Source organism: Aulonocara stuartgranti (assembly GCF_965226115.1).
Source record: "Aulonocara stuartgranti genome assembly, chromosome: 10".
Classification (NCBI taxonomy): domain Eukaryota; kingdom Metazoa; phylum Chordata; class Actinopteri; order Cichliformes; family Cichlidae; genus Aulonocara; species Aulonocara stuartgranti.
Genome location: NC_138946.1, coordinates 22,025,291 through 22,046,128, shown reverse-complemented (window position 1 = coordinate 22,046,128; position 20,838 = coordinate 22,025,291). Strand labels below are relative to the sequence as shown.

Genomic DNA, 20,838 nt, shown 5'->3' with positions numbered 1-20,838 from the left:
ACTGTAGCTGCAGCGTTTTAAACCAGATTATCTAAAACTGGCCATCTAATTGGTGTAAATCATTTCTACTGTTAAAATTATTGTTGTGCATTTTAATATTTAAGTTTTCTGTTAATATATGAAGCATTAAATACATAAAAAGTTATTTTATTAAACGGTGCAACTTCAAAGAGAATGTTTTATGCAGACATGAAGTTTATCGTCATTCATCCAGCAGGGGGCGCCCATCAACTGTCAGAAACTCTCAGATTATGTGAATTAATGAATACATAAAAAAATAACCACATAATAATCCAGAGAGAAGAGGTGAAGTCTGAATTGTCTCTACATAAATCTGAGAAGTAAATCATTTTTACCTTTTTTATTTTTTTTAATTTATAAATTTTTTAGGCGATCTGAGCTTCCTTATTGCAGGTTCCACACAGACAGCCGAAGAGCCCGTTGATCATCTGTGTGGCACAGAGGATCACCTGCAGGCAGCTTGTGGCCAGCAGAGTGCCGAACAGTCCAAGGTTGAACTCCACAATGTTCTTAGGCTCTGTGCATAAGCTCCATAATGTCTTGTCCATCAGGTAGTGGCTGTCACTGTGCAAGAGAGGAGAATTATAAATGACTAAAAGTTGAGAAACATATGAAATGTGTCACGAGGAAGTCACTCCTGTGCTTTACTCTGTGAGTTCTTTAAAAGGCGTTGTCCAGACCAGTCCGGTTTTGCAGAGAGGCCCATTCTGCAAACCAAGTACTGCAACAATTATACTGTACAGGCCTCCAGCAACACCCACTCCAGCAAATGCAATTGATAAGAACATCTGCAGAGAGAGTAAATGATAAAGGTCAAATGCAATCATGATACAGTTTAAAGACACATTTTTTTCCCATCCTGTTGATAAATAAAACGGGTAGTTGTAGGTGCTCACTAAGCATCTGGTGACATTTTTCTTTCAGTGTTTGCTTTTCCCATAAACTGTAGATTCATCAAGATTAACTACAAGCCAAACTAAACATACTAAAACAGGTCTGTTACTCCCTCCACAGAGTTTGTTTTGCTAGTGTTTATTTCACTCTGTATGTAAGCATGATACCTTAAAAGGTTCGAAATGAATTCTGATAAAACCTAGCGTCAGGTCATGTTAGCAATCCATTAAAATTTGGCTTTAAGGTCTTCAAGGTCGAATTGATGTTTTATTGGCGGAAAATTGGGGGAAAGCTTTATAATTTAGAAACCACAATTCTTACAATTGTGCTGTGTATTGTCAGCATATAGAAAATACAGTATAAAGATTTAAAATATTTCATGTTTGACCTCTGACCTCTCCTTCAGGTCACAGGTCACAGTGATAGTAATCATATAAATACATAACAAGTTGAATACATGTCCATGTTCGTGAACGGAACAAAACTAGTGATCAAAAACGTTTTCAATTAATATTTATTGCTAAAAATTTTAATGAAATGAATGCTACACTTGTAATCTATCCAGATTAAAAACAATATAGTCAAAATTACCTAAAAAAAAAAGAGCTTGTAACAAGGCAGATGACAAATGCTTGCACTTTTCACTTGTTTTTAATGTGCAAAGAAAACAAAATGAATATATAGAAAATACAATACTGTTTCCCTTAAATGTAAATATTACCCAGAGAGCAAGCTAACTCAGGTGCTACTGGTTGGTGCTGTGTTAGGTCACCTTTTTAATTTCTGTAGCAGACTCACATTTCACAGTGTAATCGTAGCTTAACTTTAGAAACAACGGTTCATTAACAGGACTACTTTAAGTTTTGATTTTATTCAAATCTATTAATAAAATCTGTTACTTTATTATAATATTAAAATCTCTCAACTAGTCGCAGAAGATGGCCACTCCTCCCTGAGCCTGGCTCTGCCAGAGGTTTCTTCCTGTTAAAAGGGAGTTTTTCCCTGTTGGGTTTTTCTGTGTGTGTGTTGTTGTAGGGTCTGTCTCACAATATAAAACGCCTTGAGGCGACTGTTGTTGTGATTTGGTGCTATATAAATAAAACTGAATTGAATTACATGGATCAGTCCATTCAGTGTCAACACAGTAAGATCATCTAAAAAGTAGCTCAGCTGAAACTGGACTTGTTCAAATATTAGAAAACTGGTCAGCCTCAGGATATTATGATATAACAATTTTGTCTAAATTCTCCACACGCGATGTGCGTCAAATATCACATCTCTATAAGTGTTTTAAATGTACAATCACTGTCATATTTACATTTTCTGAGAGCTTAAATGTCTATGACTTTACTCTGAAAATATATTTAAAGAGTGTGTTTATTAACACAAAGTATTATCAAAGAAAAGGCATTATGTATTTTGAAATATGATGTACTTTCTATCAATATCTTTTATAATAAAAATAAATTTGGTCCAGTGTTCTGATTTTTCCTTTTTGTCTATTTACTCCATTTAACAATCCATTGAAATAATTGTAATATTGTTTTATTTCATTTAGTTAATTTTGAAAAACAAACAAAAAAACACAGGTAACATATCCTGTACCAAACCAGTGAGAACTTGCAGTTTTAATTTGTTTGCACAGTCTTAGCAATGACAAAAATAAAGAACATTTTTACTTTCATGAAGTGAAATTGTATCTTTTCACTTCAGCTATTTTCCATTTAAACAGGTTGTATATGGACAATTACTACTGGGTTTGGTACCAAAAGTGTACATATAATAATCTTTAAATGAAATAAACATATTATGTTAAGTAATTATCTGCATATGCATAAGGGAGGCTGCAGGGAATTCAGAGACACAACTTGTTAAGATTTTCAGCATTACAAATATAAAATGATAAAATATCATTTATAATAAGAAAAAAACAACATTGGGTGTAGATTATTATAAGTAAGGCAAAGCAACAGAAATGAAAAATGTCAACTTATTTAAGACTTTTCTAACTTTCATGGGTAACGGAACTTGAACAGAGATGATTCGGGTCATGGCTTTTTTAGAATACTTGTAATAAAATCATCAGTGATCATTGTAAAAAAAAATAGGTAATTTTGGATTCATATAATTGTATTATGCGGTAGAGGGGGGTGAATAATGTAAGAGAAGCTTTAAGACATATGTATTGAGAAGGGCTGCAGCTATCAGTTATTTTAGCAATTGAATATTTTATCTATAATTCCATCAATTTTGTAATTGGATAAGAAATACTTTTGTCTTATTAATGAGCAATAATAAATATTCAAAAGAGAAAACAGAGGCATCTTAAAATGAACTGCTCATTTTAGAAATTGCAACATTTTTAATAATTTAAATAAATACAATTTCACAAAATTAAACATTCCCATAGTATTCACATGTAATTTTTTAAAGAAATTTGTAAAGAAAAACATTTCTTAATGCAAAAATAAATAAATGATCTCAAGTATAGTAAAGTAAAATAAGGTATACTTACAATTTAAACTAGGCCATAAAGTAAAATGACTTTCTTACATTAATAGTTGGCAAAAAAAAGGTCTGACAGTGTTGTATCGCCTGATGAAGTAGATTTTGTGTGTGTATGTTCATGTGTATTTATTTTTGTGCCTTTCCTTTTTTTTAATCTGAATGTTTAAGTGAATGAGTGAGTTTGTGTCTGTACGCCTTTAAAGGAGCGTGTGGTGGTTGTTCTGAACAAAAGTGAGCATGTCAGCATTGTGAAGTTTGCCCTGTGGTTTAAAACAAGATGTTATGATGGTGTAGATGTTAATAATTAATGTTAATAATAATTAAATATCCAACCTAACAGCCCTACATCAGTGCCACAAAGTTGTATTGACCCAGTAGAGGTTTTATGGCGATTAAAAAAAAAGCGCTCCTGTTTTGGATGCTAGAAACATGTTTTTATGATCGAGTTATTCAAATTGCTCATTACAAATGAGTTGGTGCAGCCGTAGCATCGACTCATTTTTATACAAAATACATTATTTTAGTCGCAATGACTCAAACAGTACCAAATCCCAGGAATGATCCTCATAAGTTGCAGTAAGACTGGGAGTCCAAACACTTTTTCTGACATTTACAGGATTCAAATCTCCTTTCAGTCGAGATGTGTGTGTATATGCATATTGATGCTTTACATTTAATGTGTTAATCATTAAACTTAATCAAGCCTGTCTAACCTGAAGCATCTTACTGTGCTCATGTCTGACTCACCCCACAGCGATTTCCATAGCAACCCTTTTTACCAGTTAAATGAATGTACAGTGCTGGTAGCAACACCTGTAGAAGGACAAAGGAGGTGATAGGACATAATATTCAGTCTGTCGTTAGTGGAATAAAAGACTCTGTAAACATGTAAACATGAGCCTTCATTCATGTTTTAAGAAACAGTTCGCACCAGTGAATTCTGACTTTTGCACCCTGCTCACGCCCAGTTTAGATGATTCTCATGCGAGTGTCAAACACACTGAAACAAATCTTTAAACACTAAACTAATTCTCAGAAAACACATGGATTCAATTTAGATATGCACACAGTTTTAGACTGTATATGTAAGTGTGTATTTTTTTCTGAGACTCCAAATTTTCATAAAAGAAATCAGCTCTATCCTTTAGTAAAACACTGAAAAACAGAGGACCACTCACCAGTACGCCCCCTCCAATGAGTCCCCCCATGTATTTCACCTCCTCGGTAATATGTCCGTCTTTGTCATAGGTAACGTTCCCATCAGGGAAGAACAGCACGATGTTACAGATGATAGATATGACTACTAGTGGGTACAGAGTAATAGCAATGCAGCGGGAACATTTTCCAGTGCACATGTCTGCAGATGGAGAAAGTTACTAACTTGGTAGCAAAGTTTGAGCTCGGATGCTAATCGCCCTTTATAGAAAGAGGCTCCACTCCAATGTGACTGGGGATTCATACTGGGAAGATAAATTCATAAGTGGGAGGGAGGTTAGGGTGTGGGGGGTGTGGTGACAGGGCAATAGCAAAGGAAAAAAGGGTCTGGGACCGGCTGCGGAAGTGTGTCTGACTCATGCTTGCTCTGTTCGACAGTTGGAGTCGGCATGATAAGATAACCCCAAATTTCTGTTAATTTCTGTTGGTCACCTTAGTGACACATGGTGGTACTAATGATGCCACAACTAACGAGACTCCAAGACTGTTTTAGGATTAAATACAACTGTGTTTCTTGTATGTTGTTGGAATGTAAAACAGCCAAGATTATTAGTGTCAGAGAGAAATTTAAAACCAGTGTAAGACATCCTGGGGATATGCTGTATTGTATGATCAAAGCACAGCTGGACTTTGCTTTGCTGCTGCTATAGCAACACACAAAGTGGAAGAAAGATCAATATGTCACTGGCACAGTCACTTTGTGCTTGGTTAAACACTCATCAAACATTCTGGCGAGCTGAAATTTAAAATGAAAGAGAATAAGCAGAGTGCCTCCTGCCCAAAAAGAATCCTCCAAACAACACATAGAGTGAATCAGGCTTCTTAACCCTTGTAAAAGTTGTAATTATAAGCCCAGGAGTACCTCCCTCACCTGAAGAACAGTAATGTTTGTGTGTCCTAGATTGTATTTTGACTGATTCTTCTTTTTAAAAGCAGAAGAGAAGCATCAGAAATACATAAAATCATATTAATGCACAATATATTGGTATGTGAAGTGATGAAGTCCCCATCTGCAAACAGGATTTCTCCCTGTGTTACTTTTGATGACTTATCATAAAAAAACTAATGAAGACAACGACTACACTGCTTTACAATGTCATCAAACTATAGATGTGTCTCGGTTTGGATGTTTCTGTCAGTAAATTTCAATTAGTACACCAGGTACACTGCATACCTGCTAAGAAAACTAAGCATTCCCTAGTTTTTTACAGGAATCTGAAAAACTGTTATTTTCCAAATGACTTTATCAGTCTCTCACAATATTATTGTAAAGAGGAGCCACTCTTCTTTAGCTTATTGATGTGTACAGGCATTTATTTATGCACAACTCTTTTTTAAGGCTAATAACTTTTCCAACACCTCAATTCTTTTTCTTTTTTGCTGGCATGCTTGGAATAATAGCCCTGTTGCATGACTCTGTTTCAGCCGGCAGACAGATGGCCTCACGTTTGACTCTAGAATACTTTGGTATACAGAGGACGACCGTGGCTCAGGGGGTTGGGAAGCGCATCTGTAACCGGAAGGTTGCCGGTTCGATCCCTGGGCTCACTGTCCTGGTCATTGTGTCCTTGGGCAAGACACTTTATCCTACCGCCTACTGATAGGGGCCGATGGCGTTCCCTGAACCTCGCAACCGTAGCTTGCCTCCACCAGTGAGTGAATGAATAGTGGCATTGTAAAGCGCTTTGGGTGCCTTGAAAAGTGCTATATAAATCCAATCCATTATTAGTTAATGGCCGACTTGATGATCGCAAGGTGCCAAAGTCCATGTGGCAGCAAAAAAAAAATCATCACCCCTCCTCCACTGTTAGTGACAGTTGGCAGAGGTATTTGTGTGGATACGTTGTGTTTGTCATCCATCCATTTTCTGTCACTTATATGGGTTTTGGTCTCTGGGGCAGCAGTTTCAGCAGAGAAGTCCAGGCGTCCCTCACCACAGCCACCTCCTCTCAACCAGGGGGACACAGATCAGTACAGCATTCTCCTCACTGTAAACGCCGCCCCGATCCATCTGTCATTCTTGTGTTCACTTGTGAACAACACCCTGGGATTCCTAACTCCTCCACTTGGGCCAGTAGCTGGTCCCTGACCCAGAGTGGGCACTCCACTCTCTTCTGGCTGAGAACCACGGTCTCGGACTTGGAGGTGCTAATTGGAGGAAAACACATCGGGGATGCAGAGGTCAAGGACAGAAGAGAAGAAAAAAGGTGACGGTGAGACAGCGGAGGCTCGAAGCGAGGAGGAGGTTTAAACCGTGTCTGCCGTCTATCGTGATGGGAAATGTGCGATCGTTGGCAAGTAAAATCGACGAGCTCTCAGCACTGGTACGGAGTCAGAGGGAATACCGAGAGTGTAGCCTGATGTGTTTCACCGAATCATGGCTGCACCAGGTCATTCCCGATGAGAATGCTTCCGTGGAAGGCTTCCACACTGTTCGGGCGGACAGGGACAGCATCGCTAGCGGTAAGCGTAAAGGAGGTGGGCTTGCTGTTTTAGTTAACAACCGGTGGTGTAACCCTGCCAACATAACAATCAAAGAAAGGATTTGTTGCCCGGACACTGAACTGTGTGCTGTTGGACTCAGGCCGTATTATTTACCCAGGGAATTCTCTCACGTCATCTTGGTGGCTGTTTATGTTCCCCCCTCTGCTAACCCCACAGCTGCATGTGACACTATCCACTCTGCCATAGCTCGGCTACAGACTCAGCACCCGAGTGCCTTTATTGTGATCTCGGGTGACTTCAACCATGTATCACTGGACAATACACTACCAACATTCAAACAATATGTGGACTGTCCCACCAGGGGAGAGAAAACTTTAGACTTACTGTATGCTAACGTCAAGGATGCATACAGCTCCTCCTCCCTCCCCCCACTTGGTAGGTCAGATCATAACCTCATTCAGGACGATCTGATTTCCTCGTGTCAGCATTGTTCCCACATCATCATAATTAATGTTGTTCCAGGTTCAACATTGCAAGTGACCAATCACCTTCTTGTGACGTCATTCCTTTGCGACTTCGAAATACCCGCCTTCGAGTATTTCGAAATACAAGTGAAGAAGCGAAAAACCGCCGCCTGTCCGCCGAATTTGAAGTCAATTTAGGATACTTTCCTTTAATAAACGGTAAGCATTATACATATGTTCCTCACTTGGCTTGCTGTTTGTTTGCTAGCGATAGGCTACTTGACAACAGCATTAGCTAACCAGTGTTCTCTAGACCAGCGTTCCCCAACTTTTTGGGTGTTTCGTGGCCCGGGGGTTGGGTCAGGCAAAATTGCAGTAGCTTCCCTGATCATTTTACAAACATAAGTGAAGAGAATCTGGACTAAAAGGCCTAGACTTATGGTTGTGTGCTGAATCTATGAATCAAACTATCACCTGGAAACATAATTAACTGGTCCATAGCTGTGAAACTGGACATGAGTTCTTGATTCTATGGAGATTAACAGTAATCCAGAAATTTACAAATTTGTCCTGGTACATCGCGTAAATGTTGTCCCAGGGACATCGCGTAAATGTTGTCCCTGGGACATTGTGTAAATGTTGTCCCTGGGACATCGTGTAGATGTTGTCCCTGGGACATCGTGTAAATGTTGTCCCTGGGACATCGTGTAAATGTTGTCCCTGGGACATCGTGTAAATGTTGTCCCTGGGACATCGTGTAGATGTTGTCCCTGGGACATCGTGTGATAGCTTGTAAATAATGGAATGAAAATTATTGATTGTTATTAACTTGTGAAAAAGAAGTGTAACAAATCCACATGTTATGTTCTTACACCCTTACAGAAACTGTGACTCCTTCACAATGTCAGGTAAATGTCAACTCATGTTGAATAATCAACCAATCAAGCCTTTTATTATCACATGCAATGTTACACGTACAACTGCAATGAAAATTTCATCCCCTTCTGACCATACATATATTGCTTAAACATCACATTGGGAAGACAGGTCGGAAACAGTTAGGAAGGTCAGAAAACAATTTAATTAATAGATGAGGAGGAGAAAAAAGAACTACAACCAGACAAAGCTCCTAGAAGACTGAAATGGATGATGGTTGCAGCATGCAAAAAGAAAATGATATCTGTTGACTACAGCATATGCTTTCTCACAGATTACCTTGTGGGAGTAGCTGGACCAAACTCTATTGGTATTTCAAGTTTGAAATCCCTGTTTGACCAGACTAACATTTCAGATGAGGTACCTCTTGACATAAAAATCCTTTTATGTTGTCATAAAACTAATGTTAAATTCTGCTTTAAATACACTTTATTGTACAATTTACTTAATGAATCGTATTCCTTAGTTCTGTTTTTATTTATATGTATTTATTTATTTGTTTTATAAGGTAATAGATGGCCTAATCTATTTGCAGTGTGAGGTATGTTGAAAAGCTTGCTTGATCATAATGACATAGCATGTTTACGTTTTTTGTAATGTATTTGAAAACATAGGTGTATTTATGTTATTTTTATAGAATTTCCCTCACATTTATCCAATACCAAGCCAAATCACTGGAAAAATTTTGGATGGGTCCACAAGAGCACAAAGTGCATACTTTTTGAAGGTATGACTTGGACTGTGGTAACTATGTTCTTATCACAAAGGGTTTATAAGTTGCCACTATAAACAAACAGCATTTTCCAAAATTGAAGCCTTGTCAGAAGAACCTGAAAAATACCTTTCTGAAACCTTTTCTGTGTAAAGACTTGTTCAAAAGCAATGCACACAGATTAAAACATTTCTGTCTTGGCCAACTGATAAAGAACACCAAAAATTGAGTGGTGCGTGTTGAGTCTGTGGTCTTGATTTGTTTTGTACACACTATAGAAATTAATTAATGTAAACCAAAAATGACACTTTCTATATGTTTGTGTATCTGCAGAATTAATCACAAGTCTCACCTGACAAGCTTTCGCAGTTTTGCAGTGTCATTCTTGACAGAAAAACATACTTGTCACATTCTTTTTATTTCCAGAAAAACATCTTTCAGATGTATGAGAAATTGATTGGAGCCTGTCTGGAAAACGGCAGCCACTGGACCTTGTTTGTAAGTTGCACAGATTTTGCACTCTCTCTAGTGCATGATACTTTTCAGTGTCCCTCATTAGGAAAGCTCAAGGCCCAAGCCTACCATATCCATCTTTTTACAAAACAGTTTTGTGATATACCCAAGAGGACCATAGTCTATATGAATTCATTTGGCGAGTCGGAGGTCAGAAAAAGTGCGGTGTTGAAAAACTGGAGGTAATTAATTAACATATTTAACATAACATATTTAATTTAATTGAAATCATTACCGAACGTGGTTATTGATTTCTCTATATGCTTTTTATTTGTAATAACTGCGATCTCTCAGCTCATTTGCTTCAGCAAGAGGCTGCGCTGGAGAGTGGACCTTGTCACATGTGAGCCACCCACATCAACAGGATGGGAACTCATGTGGAGTGCATGTCATAATGGTACTGAAAACTATAGCTTTAACCTATATAAGTAATGTTTACATTTTTGCCTATTCGGTTTTTAAAGCCTTAGAGGCAGGATGGTAAAATCTCAATTTTTTTTGTAGATTGAACCATTTCAGCAGTAATGCTTTGCTTTGGTTGCTCTGTTTTTTGTTTTTTTTCTCGGGGGGTGGGGTGGGGGGGTTAAAAACAAACAAACATTTCTTTGTTAATCTAATTCTTTTTGTTCTTTTTTTTTTTTTTCTTCTTCTTCGTCAATTATTAGTTTGCCCAATCTCTCATTGACGGTAAAACACAAGTGGAGGAGTACAACACTGAAATCACAAAGCTCAGGTCCCGACTTTGCCACTACTTATTTTCCTCAATAGGTAAAGATAAAATTAGCTGCCTTCTTTTTCTCTAACATTGGAAAATGTAACTTGTACTTAAACAAATTATATTTTGCAGATCGAACTAGGAAGTGCAGTCAGTGCTGGTGTGTGATTGCAGCCAAAGACCGGGTACACTATGACATGTCCTTAGCCATATAGATTGTTTATTTAATGGACTTTGTTCATTTGTTTTTTGTTTGTTTATTTCTTCTTCTTTTTTTTCTTTTTTTTAATTCACAGGTGCAGTGCCAGAAATGTGGTGCATACAAGCACATGCGTTGTTCAAAGTCTGTTTGTGGCATCTGTATCTTCTGTGAGAGTAAGTCACAATATAACTAAACAATGTCCAAAAATGTTTAAAGTGAAATTTTTTTTCGTAATTTTGCCTTTGCACACCAGGACTGTGTAATTAAAGTGGACGTTTCAAGATCCAGTTTTTACACAAAACTATTTTAGACATAACTGTGTCGTATTGTGGGGATTTCTCTTCACAATTAAATTGATATAGTGCTGTTTATATCATTCTTCTTTATGTAACAGCACAGTGCAGCACAGCAGAGGGAAAGGAGTTGTGCAGCATAGTGGGTGGCTATACAGGAGGAGCAATAGAAGTAGCCAGTGAAGAATGTCATCAGGGAAAGCATCAGGCAGCGAATGACAAAGGAAAAGTTCCTAAGGGAGAGAACATCTCCAGCAAATCGACAAGTAACAGTGAGATAGGAAGACTGACAGTCAGAGATGAAGGTACACAGACTGAAAGAGATGAAGGTACACAGACTGAAGACAACGAAAAAGAAGCAGAAGTATACGGCACAAGTCTGAGTACAGATAATGCTGCTGCTGATGATGTTGACAGGATCGATGCAGATACAGAATTCCAAACTGATTCAGAAGGAACTAGTACAGTTTACAGAGTGCATGGTCGCTTATCTGTACCAAGCTCAAAAAAGAAAACCTACACAATAACAGAAGACGAGATCAAGCGCAGAATCAACGCAGAGAACATGTCAGTTCATGTTTTCAGAGGTTTGATTGGGGTAGGTATACATTTCGTGATTTTGATGTCACCTGAAATAAATCCAGGTTACTCGTATCAATGAAGTGACAATGTGGCTGGAAATTGTGCATTTGCTGCAACATATACACAATTACACCATGTAAACAAAAGCATTTAACTTTGTGCGCGTGTGTGTGTCTCTCTCTGCTCTTTTGGTGTTTGCACTTTTTCTTTTTTAGGGCCGTAAAGCCAAACTGCCCGCAATGATTCTTGACAGGCCTAAGAAGGCCAAAACTAAAGTAACAGTGTTTAGTGTTCTGAGTGAAGAGGAGGCTGGGGAGCTAGCCCTCGGGTTTGCCGGAAGATTGGCCTGCGATGTCACAACAGACATGGTCTGTAAAGGCATCGACCATTCAAGTGCTGATATGACAAAGTAAGTTAGTAAAACAATATGAAAGTTGTATCTTTTTTGGTATTATTTGTCATTTCCCCGTATTTGGGTTATTGGTGTAACATTGTTAATCTTACTTTCTAATAACAGACAGACTCTTCTCAAAATCCAACACAACCTTAAACATGAGCTGACTGATTCCTCAACCTTCAGTTTGCTGACACACACCTTTGGCCCCGCTGCACTGGATTCTGTCATTTCATTCCTGTGTGAAAAACTTGATCTTGTCTCTTAAATAATGAAACCTTTTGTGACTTTTGTTTGTTCTGTAAATCAGAATCTTGAAAATTGTTCATTGTTGTTCTAAGTTTGTGTTAACTATTTGGCAAAAATGATTGGTTCCTAATCCAAACAGCATAATGACTGTTCTAACACATATCTTAAAAATGCTACAAAGAAAATTATCACATATGTTTCAATATGAATGTAATTGTGTCACACTCGGTTTGTAGTAGCTTTCCTGTTTTATTTTGAGTTTTGGTATGTTTACACTGTTATTTTTATTTCCCGTGTGTTCGTCTTCCCTTATTAGTTTTACTGTATTTAATTAGTCTGATTTAATAACTTATAATTATTTACTTTCCAGTGTGTATATATGCTCCTCGTTTGGATTATTGTTTGTTTGAGTTCTGCCTGTCTTTTCTATTAAAGATTTGGACTTTTGGACTATTAGTGGACCTCGTAGGTTTTTATTCTGTTCAATTGGTAATTGACTGGGTTTAATTTAGTGGCCTGGAAAACAGGCCGGAGGGGTCTGGTCATTTTAACCCCCTAAGACCCGAAATCTTCCATGGCATCCATTTTTAATTTCTCTTTGATATTTGGGCTGATTGGAACCCGATGAATGTAAAAAGAAAGAATTACCAGGTTTTGTTTTTTTTACCTAATTTTTGTTTCTGAGAAAAATGAGAGCCACATATGAGGACATTAATTTGAAATTTCGATAGAACAGTTGCAGTATAATGTCCTCATAACTGTATATCAGGCACTTGTTGATCAAGATTTAGTATTTTGGTCTAAATAACCCAAAATGTGATGTCCACATGTGTGCCAGGCTGGAGTAAAGTGTTAGAGCTATTTATACCTATGTAAACTTTTATACACTGTTTTTTACCTGTCTTGTTTCAGAAAGGTTTAAAAGGGTAATGTCCACAGTTTATTTATTTGTTTGAATTCAACATATTTTATTAAAGTAATTGAGCTTGAACACAGAAAAAACTGAATCAAATAATCATAAAATCAAATCACTTGCACTATACTGAAGTCTAATCTACTCTGAGCTAATGCCGGTTTCCAACACTAATGATTGGGTGAAGGAGAGAGATGAGGGTGTGCACGGCCACTGGTGCTCTTATCCCTGTTCTTTGTGATACAATCCAACAGGAAAGCAGTCAAACCCTTGGACATTAGCCAAGTTAACGTTCACAAATATATACACACAGAGGAACTCTGAGCCCCAATGTCAGCATTAGCACAAACATGCCACTTCATACCAAATCTCAGTGTGAGGTCAGGTGTTAGTCTCATTCCATTATTCTGGCTATATTTTCTTACTCATTACTATTAAACTTATACTTAAGACTAACTATTAACAAAATCACACCCCAATAACTCTGTTATTACACTTTGTATTTAATCATAAAAAGGCTGGATGTTGAAACCTTTTACTTCTATTTTGTATGAGCCAGGATTCTCAACAGCTGATACTCTATGTCCAAAAAGTGACAGGTATCGTTTTATGGAGCAAAAAACTTAAGAGCGCATATTTTATAAATAATACCAACAATTACAAATGCAGACCTTTAATAGTAATAAGTAATCCTTTATTTATAATGCATAGCAATATAAAAATAGTAACATATGAAAATATTACAATGGGCACAGATGAATTTGTATCAAAAACAGCAACCAAGCCAAAGTAATGAATAACACACATAAATAACAACTGCTTGAGAGACCAAACAATTTCTTTTCATCTGTTCCTTGGCAGAAAGTTAAGACAGCTATTCAGCTTTAGGTTTCAATAAACAGAAGTAATGGATGCAGTCCCTTTGAAATGTCACACAAAAGTCTACTTGTGCATATACTTATCTTTAACTCTTCTCTTTTTTGTTTTGTATTCCAAAAGGTTTTCATTTTCTCCAGAGGATGTCTCTCTTTCAGTGGTTATCGACTGTTCACATTCATTTTCAGACTGTTGGAATGTCGATGCTGGCCGAACGTTTCTTGCTAGAATACAATGGCCTAATTTTGCGTGCATTATCTGTCATCTTTATTTCGTACTGGCATATACTTTTGCCTACTTGTTTTGTTTTTAAGACATTTGTATGCAGTTCATCTATCATTGCAGTAATACCCTCTGGAATGAATGCCCACTGTTTAACTGTGTCTAAAACAGCATTTAGTTTTCAAACTGCATCTTCTGTGCATTTTTTGTCTGTGCTTTCAACTACAGGAGTGTCATTCAAAGTTGATAGAGGACTTTTCAGAGAGTTTTTCATTTGTTTAAAATGGCTACAAGCCACCTTCAGGCAAGCACATGTGTTATAGTGAGAGAACGTACAACAAGTGCACTGAAGTGTTTCAGCCGATGCAAAAAAACACAGATTTCCAAACAAACTTGGCATTTTTATCACTTTCAAGTCCTCACAGTGTACAAAGTAATGCCTTTCTTTCACTGCAATTCTTGCCAAGGTCTGTTTCCATGTTTGGATAGATGTCATTGTCAGCCTCTGCTAATTTTGCAAGTAACACTAGATGCTTGCAAAGAAGTCCTCGTAAGCCATATGTACAGTTGCAGTAGGACTCAACAGGGCAGACATCATACACCATGTCTTCTCTTGACTCAGATGGGACTTGATATGCATTAACTCCATGGCTGTTCTTGACTGTAATTTTAAGAGCCCAACCACTTTCCATCAGTCTTGAAGCAGAGTCTGAAACTTGAGACAAGGTGTCAGCAAACCTGTTTTTCATGCGGCCCACATCTTGCAGGGTTTTTATGACTGAGAAGTAGTCGTCGGCCTTCCCTAGGAGCACTTCAATCAGATCATCCAGACGCCTATTCTTGTAGCCAGATAAAAACTGGTATTTCAGGCGGTGGAAAAATCTGAAAAACAGTTATTTGAAATGATTAGTAACTGTAATTGAAGGAATTTAAAGTTTTAATCAAGACTGTATTATTTTTTAAAAAATTGGAAAACCTATTGCACACGTCTTTTATAAAGGAATGCTCTGTGCCGGTTTAGCTGATTTAGGCAAATCCACCTACTCTGTTTTTTGTTGTGATAACATAAAAAACGCTGCTAGAATTTAAAGGATTTGCCTAAAACTTGTTCTGGCAATGACATGACGAACCTACTCAGTTTAGCCTCTTGGATTAAAGCATAATATCTTTTTTTCAGCAATACAATTGAATGAGGTCAAAATAATAAATCATACCTTTCAATCACATTGTTTGTTTCAGAACGAGCGTGACTGAACCGACGGCCGTAGTCACACCACATGTGGCCAATGCCTTCCCAGTGCTTCTGAAAATACTGGCACACCAAAGGGTATTGCTTAAATGTCTGGCAGAACTCTGCTGATGTGGCTTTAAAGTCGTCCTCCTAAGAGAATTGGATGCAACAGAATATATTTCAATCCATTTAACAGACCTATTGAAATCTTTAATATTATGTATTGAAGCCCTTTTCCTTTTATTGAATAACATTAAGAATTTTAAGTTATTAATAATATGTCGTGTTTTTGTATTAAGAAGCAATTATTTCTTCCCTTACAATGGCTAAGAAGGAACACTAAACCTATAAGCATATTTGGTTTCAGCATCTGTCTGTGAAAGAATCCCACTCACAAGTTCTACTGCACAGTGGGTGACACAATGATGTTCTGCACAGCTTAAGTACTTGTTTTGATAAGCAAGATAAGAAGCCAGTTTTAGAAATTGTTTCAAAAATCTATTTTGTATCTCTCTGTAACTTTTTTTAGCAACTGAAAGTTATTATGCTCTTAGTGTAATCAAGAAATCAAAATGTGAAATAGACAAATTACACTTACAGATGTGCAAGCTTTCAGCTTACAAAAGAAAGAAATGATTTCATTTCTCTTTTGGGTGTTAGAAAGCCCATGGACCCCGGACTCTGATTTTGAAAGCCATCGATTAACAGCCTGTGAATGTAAGAGAAAAAAAGTTAATCTGGAGAGAGAGACAGAGGAGCAGCTGTACAAAAAGCATAAAAGAAAGCTGACGTCCAAAAATAACTTTGTCACTCACTGGACAAGAGGACCTGTGCATTACAGAAATCAACCAGGCAAACATATTTTTAAATGTCAAAAAGAGCTTTGGGAAGCAGCCACCAGAAGATGAGTGCACTGTGGTCTTAAATGGATGGACATAGTCACTCAACATTTTATCCCTTTATATTCATTAACCTGAGTAGGTGAATATCACAATGAGGCAAATCATAACAACAGGACCCTGTTGTAAAAATGTGTTTCAGGTGCATCTTAGACAACGTGAAAAGAAAACAATGTGGTTTACCTGCAAGACATGGTACCAGCATAGAAGGATAGCTGACTCTGGAAAAACCTTCTGCAAAGCATTTATTTCCGCAAAGTCTTTGTCAACCATAAATGCTCTACAGAAAAAAAGAAAACACTAAATGAGATTAAACAGTATGAAAATGTTTTTGCTATCTCAAAGCACCACTTCAATGCCAAATTAAACATTTCAACTCACAAGTAGATATATAAAATACTGCATACAGCCTATAGGAATAACTTTAACAACTGGAAAGGAAAGTTTTTTGCAGCCAATGCTGCAGCTATAGCATTAGATTCTGGCATGTTATAACTTTTTTGAAAAGGAATTATTTCAAAATTAATAGCTGTCAATGTATTATTTACCTCGGGGAAGTTGGGAAATGCTCACAAACTATTCCAAGAACAGTTTCCAGGGTTTTCTGACTTTCGTTGCTGACAATAGCATAGGCCACAGGGACTCCATGCCCATGATCATCTCTTACAACAAGTGTGAATAAGGGAAATGAATACTGGTTAACGCAGTGCGTGGTGTCAACAAATACTAACTGTTTTGCATAGTTCTCCATGTTTGATTTCATTACAGGTGTCTGCAAAACAATCATTAGTTCTTGGTCAGATGTGTATGGTTGATAGAAGAGAACATGTTCTTGATGTTTTCCATTAAGTAAGGTATGTACACATTGACTGTCTCCACAGTTAAAGTGCTTCTTCCTCATCATGCAGGTTCTAACACTGTCAATGTCACGTGGTGTGACAAAATGCTCTCTGTTGTGAAGATCTCTGTGTCCATGTTCTTTGGCCCATTTATGACATTCGGTTAGTATGATGGCTGGCTTAGTTCCAAGGGAAAGCAGTTCCTCAATCTTCCTCCTCAAATCACTGGAAATATTGTTGAAATGTGCGTCTTTTGGGTCCGAAGGATCATGCCCATCATGCTTATCATATGTACGCTGCACGATGACTGTGTGGTCTTTCCAACATTTGAGTACTTTAAATGAAACATAGGCCTTACAGCCCACTGCTCTGTAGCTGTTTCGATTTTTTCCCCCAGCTCTGATGCAGTTGAATTTGTAATAGTCTCTTTTCCTGTCTTTACCTGAGGCAACATTTAAACATTTATAATGTCCATGAAGGGTTAATGAGTTCAATTTTTCTAACACAACACTGAATGGGTCCTCCTGGCATTGTGACACATGCACACAAAGTTGTGTGTCTTTTCCAGTTCTTTTTTTTTTCGTCATTCAGAACACTTCTTCTAATTATGTCGTCCATTTCTGGTGGAAAAATAACGAAGGTTTAATTAGTCAATATTCATTAATTCATTTTAACTTGTTTTGGGGTTTTTTGCAATACAATGTAAATATTAAATATAATATTAAAAAAATATATATATATATAAAACAAACAGGGGCTAAAAGAAGCTAAACTTTCATATGGTATGTCTCTGGCAACTTTAACATGATGTCCCAGGGACAACATCTACACGATGTCCCAGGGCAACTTCTACACGATGTCCCAGGGACAACATTTACACGATGTCCCAGGGCAACTTCTACACGATGTCCCAGGGACAACATTTACGCGATGTCCCAGGGACAACATTTACGCGATGTCCCTGGGACAACATTTACGCGATGTACCAGGACAAATTTGTAAATTTCTGGATTACTGTTAATCTCCATAGAATCAAGAACTCATGTCCAGTTTCACAGCTATGGACCAGTTAATTATGTTGCCAGGTGATAGTTTGATTCATAGATTCAGCACACAACCATAAGTCTAGGCCTTTTAGTCCAGATTCTCTTCACTTATGTTTGTAAAATGATCAGGGAAGCTACTGCAATTTTGCCTGACCCAACCCCCGGGCCACGAAACACCCAAAAAGTTGGGGAACGCTGGTCTAGAGAACACTGGTTAGCTAATGCTGTTGTCAAGTAGCCTATCACTAGCAAACAAACAGCAAGCCAAGTGAGGAACATATGTATAATGCTTACCGTTTATTAAAGGAAAGTATCCTAAATTGACTTCAAATTCGGCGGACAGGTGGCGGTTTTTCGCTTCTTCACTTGTATTTCGAAATACTCGAAGGCGGGTATTTCGAAGTCGCAAAGGAATGACGTCACAAGAAGGTGATTGGTCACTTGCAATGTTGAACCTGGAACAACATTAATTATGATGATGTGGGAACAATGCTGACACGAGGAAATCAGATCGTCCACCTGATTCACCTCACCCCCCGCTATGTGCAGGAGGAAGCTGGAGTGGAAACTCCAGCAGAACAGCATGAGAGAGGTGTGGAGGGGCATGAAGACCATCACTGGATTCAGGCCAACCAACAGCAGGGGAGCTGAGGGAGGTGAGAATAGAGCCGACGAGTTGAATCTGTTTTTCAATAGATTCGACACCACAGTGTCTGCTCCCACCCCCACAACCTCACCTGCAGTCAGCCTGGAATCCAGAGCCACACCACTGTGCCAGCCTCTCTCTTCACATGTTGCCTCCTGTGAGATTCCTGACACCCCTCCCCCACCCATCACCTTCACTCAATACCAGGTTGAGATGCAAATGAGGAGACTTCACTCAGGCAAGTCTGCTGGACCAGACGGAGTGAGTCCCCTTGTCCTCAAGGCCTGTGCCCCCCAGCTGTGTGGAGTCTTTCATAAACTGTTTATGCTGAGTCTGAGTCTGCAGAGGGTCCCGGTGATGTGGAAGACATCATGCCTCGTCCCTGTACCAAAGACGCCTCGTCCCAGTGGCCCCCAGGATTACAGGCCCGTGGCACTGACCTCCCACATCATGAAGACCCTGGAAAGGCTCATCCTGGACCAGCTGCGACCCATAGTAAGACCACATCTGGATCCCCTTCAGTTCGCTTATCAGCCTCGTCTCGGAACAGAGGACGCCATCATCTACCTGCTCAATCGTGTCTACACCCATCTGGACCAGCCGGCGAGCACTGTGAGGGTCATGTTTTTTGACTTTTCCAGTGCTTTCAACACCATCAGGCCGACCCTCCTGGGTGATAAGTTAGCAGCGATGCAGGTGGATGCTTCTCTGGTGTCCTGGATTGTTGATTACCTGACAGGAAGACCACAATATGTACGTCTCCCACAGTGTGTGTCTGACAAGGTGATTAGCAACACAGGGGCACCACAGGGGACTGTCCTCTCCCCCTTCCTCTTCACCCTCTACACCACAGACTTCAGCCACTGCACAGAGACCTGCCATCTTCAGAAGTTTTCTGATGACTCTGCGGTGGTTGGATGCATCAGCAGGGATGATGAGACAGAGTACCGGGCTGTGGTCGACTCCTTTGTCACGTGGTGTGAGCAGAATCATCTGCAGCTCAACGTGGCAAAGACCAAGGAACTGATCGTGGACTTCAGGAAGACCAGGAAACACTTGACCCCTGTTTCAATCCAGGGGGTCAGTGTTGACATTGTGGAGGACTATAAATACCTTGGAGTACACATTGACAATAAACTGGACTGGGCTAAAAACACCACAGCACTTTACAGGAAGGGCCAGAGTCGTCTCTATTTTTTGAGGCGACTGAGGTCCTTCAACATCTGCCAGAAAATGCTGAGGATTTTCTATGAGTCTGTGGTGGCCAGTGCGATCCTCTATGCTGTTGCATGCTGGGGGAGCAGGCTGAGGGTCGCAGATGCCAACAGACTTAATAAACTGATCCGTAAGGCCAGCAATGTTGTGGGGATGGAGCTGGACTCCCTCAAGGTGGTGTCGGAGAGGCGGATGCTGTCCAAGATAAAGACAATGTTGGATAACACCTCCCACCCACTCCATGACATGTTGGTCAGTCACAGGAGCTCGTTCAGTGAGAGACTGAGATTACCGAAAAGCACCACTGAACGACACAGGAAATCATTCCTGCCTGTGGCCATCTCCCTGTACAACGCATCCACTTAACACACTGTTTGCTGCTACAACTACACATGTTTCTTTTCCAAATATTTATTTATAAGTGACTTATGTATGTATGTATGTATATATATGTATATATTGTACTATTCTTAGTTAGCGTATTGTCTGTCTTGTCTTAATGTTGGTTTAAAATGGAGCACTGTAACAAAAAATAATTTCCCCCAGGGATCAATAAAGTATTCTGATTCTGATTCTGATTCTGATTCTAATTTTTCTCTAATTCAATTTTCTCTTTGATCATAGGTGAGGGGCCAGGTAATCTCCCATGGGAAACCCTAATAGGGGGAAACTGCCCTGAACAACATCGCTCCTGGGATCACTGGGGGGCACAAACCTCTCCTTGATAAGGTGGCGATTCATGGAGGGGAATTGTGTTTGATTTTCATCCAATGTGGGGCTGTGCATTATGGTTAAACATGTCCACATT

General features: G+C 38.8%; 3 protein-coding genes across 6 annotated transcripts; 1 reads left to right on the top strand and 2 right to left on the bottom strand.

The window, feature by feature from the left end:
- Positions 1-13: 13 nt before the first annotated feature.
- LOC309716025 (transmembrane 4 L6 family member 4-like) lies at positions 14-4,827 on the bottom strand. Its single transcript, XM_082549579.1, has 4 exons — positions 4,602-4,827; positions 4,171-4,236; positions 670-809; positions 14-585 (listed from the first exon to the last, which is right to left on the bottom strand). The coding sequence occupies exons 1-4, from the start codon at positions 4,776-4,778 to the stop codon at positions 387-389; spliced, it is 582 nt and encodes a 193-aa protein (XP_082405705.1). The 5' UTR covers positions 4,779-4,827; the 3' UTR covers positions 14-386.
- Positions 4,828-7,544: 2,717 nt separating this feature from the next.
- LOC309715360 (uncharacterized protein) lies at positions 7,545-12,599 on the top strand. 2 transcript variants are annotated; one of them, XM_082548414.1, is made up of 14 exons: positions 7,545-7,766; positions 8,430-8,455; positions 8,758-8,843; positions 8,992-9,024; positions 9,121-9,210; positions 9,622-9,693; positions 9,802-9,890; positions 10,003-10,105; positions 10,374-10,476; positions 10,556-10,608; positions 10,720-10,798; positions 11,020-11,516; positions 11,716-11,909; positions 12,018-12,599. In XM_082548414.1, exons 2-14 carry the CDS (start codon positions 8,449-8,451, stop codon positions 12,160-12,162), a joined length of 1,551 nt encoding a protein of 516 aa, XP_082404540.1. In that variant the 5' UTR covers positions 7,545-7,766; positions 8,430-8,448; the 3' UTR covers positions 12,163-12,599. The 2 variants fall into 2 exon arrangements, with proteins under 2 accessions (XP_082404540.1, XP_082404541.1); XM_082548415.1 differs by lacking the exon at positions 12,018-12,599 and having other exon boundaries at positions 11,020-11,485; positions 11,716-11,861.
- A 1,129-nt stretch (positions 12,600-13,728) lies between these two features.
- LOC309715358 (uncharacterized protein) lies at positions 13,729-18,589 on the bottom strand. Of its 3 annotated transcripts, XM_082548410.1 has the most exons (6): positions 18,464-18,589; positions 16,833-17,743; positions 16,468-16,564; positions 15,984-16,094; positions 15,369-15,535; positions 13,729-15,036 (listed from the first exon to the last, which is right to left on the bottom strand). In XM_082548410.1, the coding sequence occupies exons 2-6, from the start codon at positions 17,708-17,710 to the stop codon at positions 14,574-14,576; spliced, it is 1,716 nt and encodes a 571-aa protein (XP_082404536.1). In that variant the 5' UTR covers positions 17,711-17,743; positions 18,464-18,589; the 3' UTR covers positions 13,729-14,573. The 3 variants fall into 3 exon arrangements, with proteins under 3 accessions (XP_082404536.1, XP_082404538.1, XP_082404537.1); XM_082548412.1 differs by lacking the exon at positions 16,833-17,743 and having other exon boundaries at positions 18,464-18,569; XM_082548411.1 differs by lacking the exons at positions 16,833-17,743; positions 18,464-18,589 and having other exon boundaries at positions 16,468-16,749.
- Positions 18,590-20,838: the final 2,249 nt, after the last annotated feature.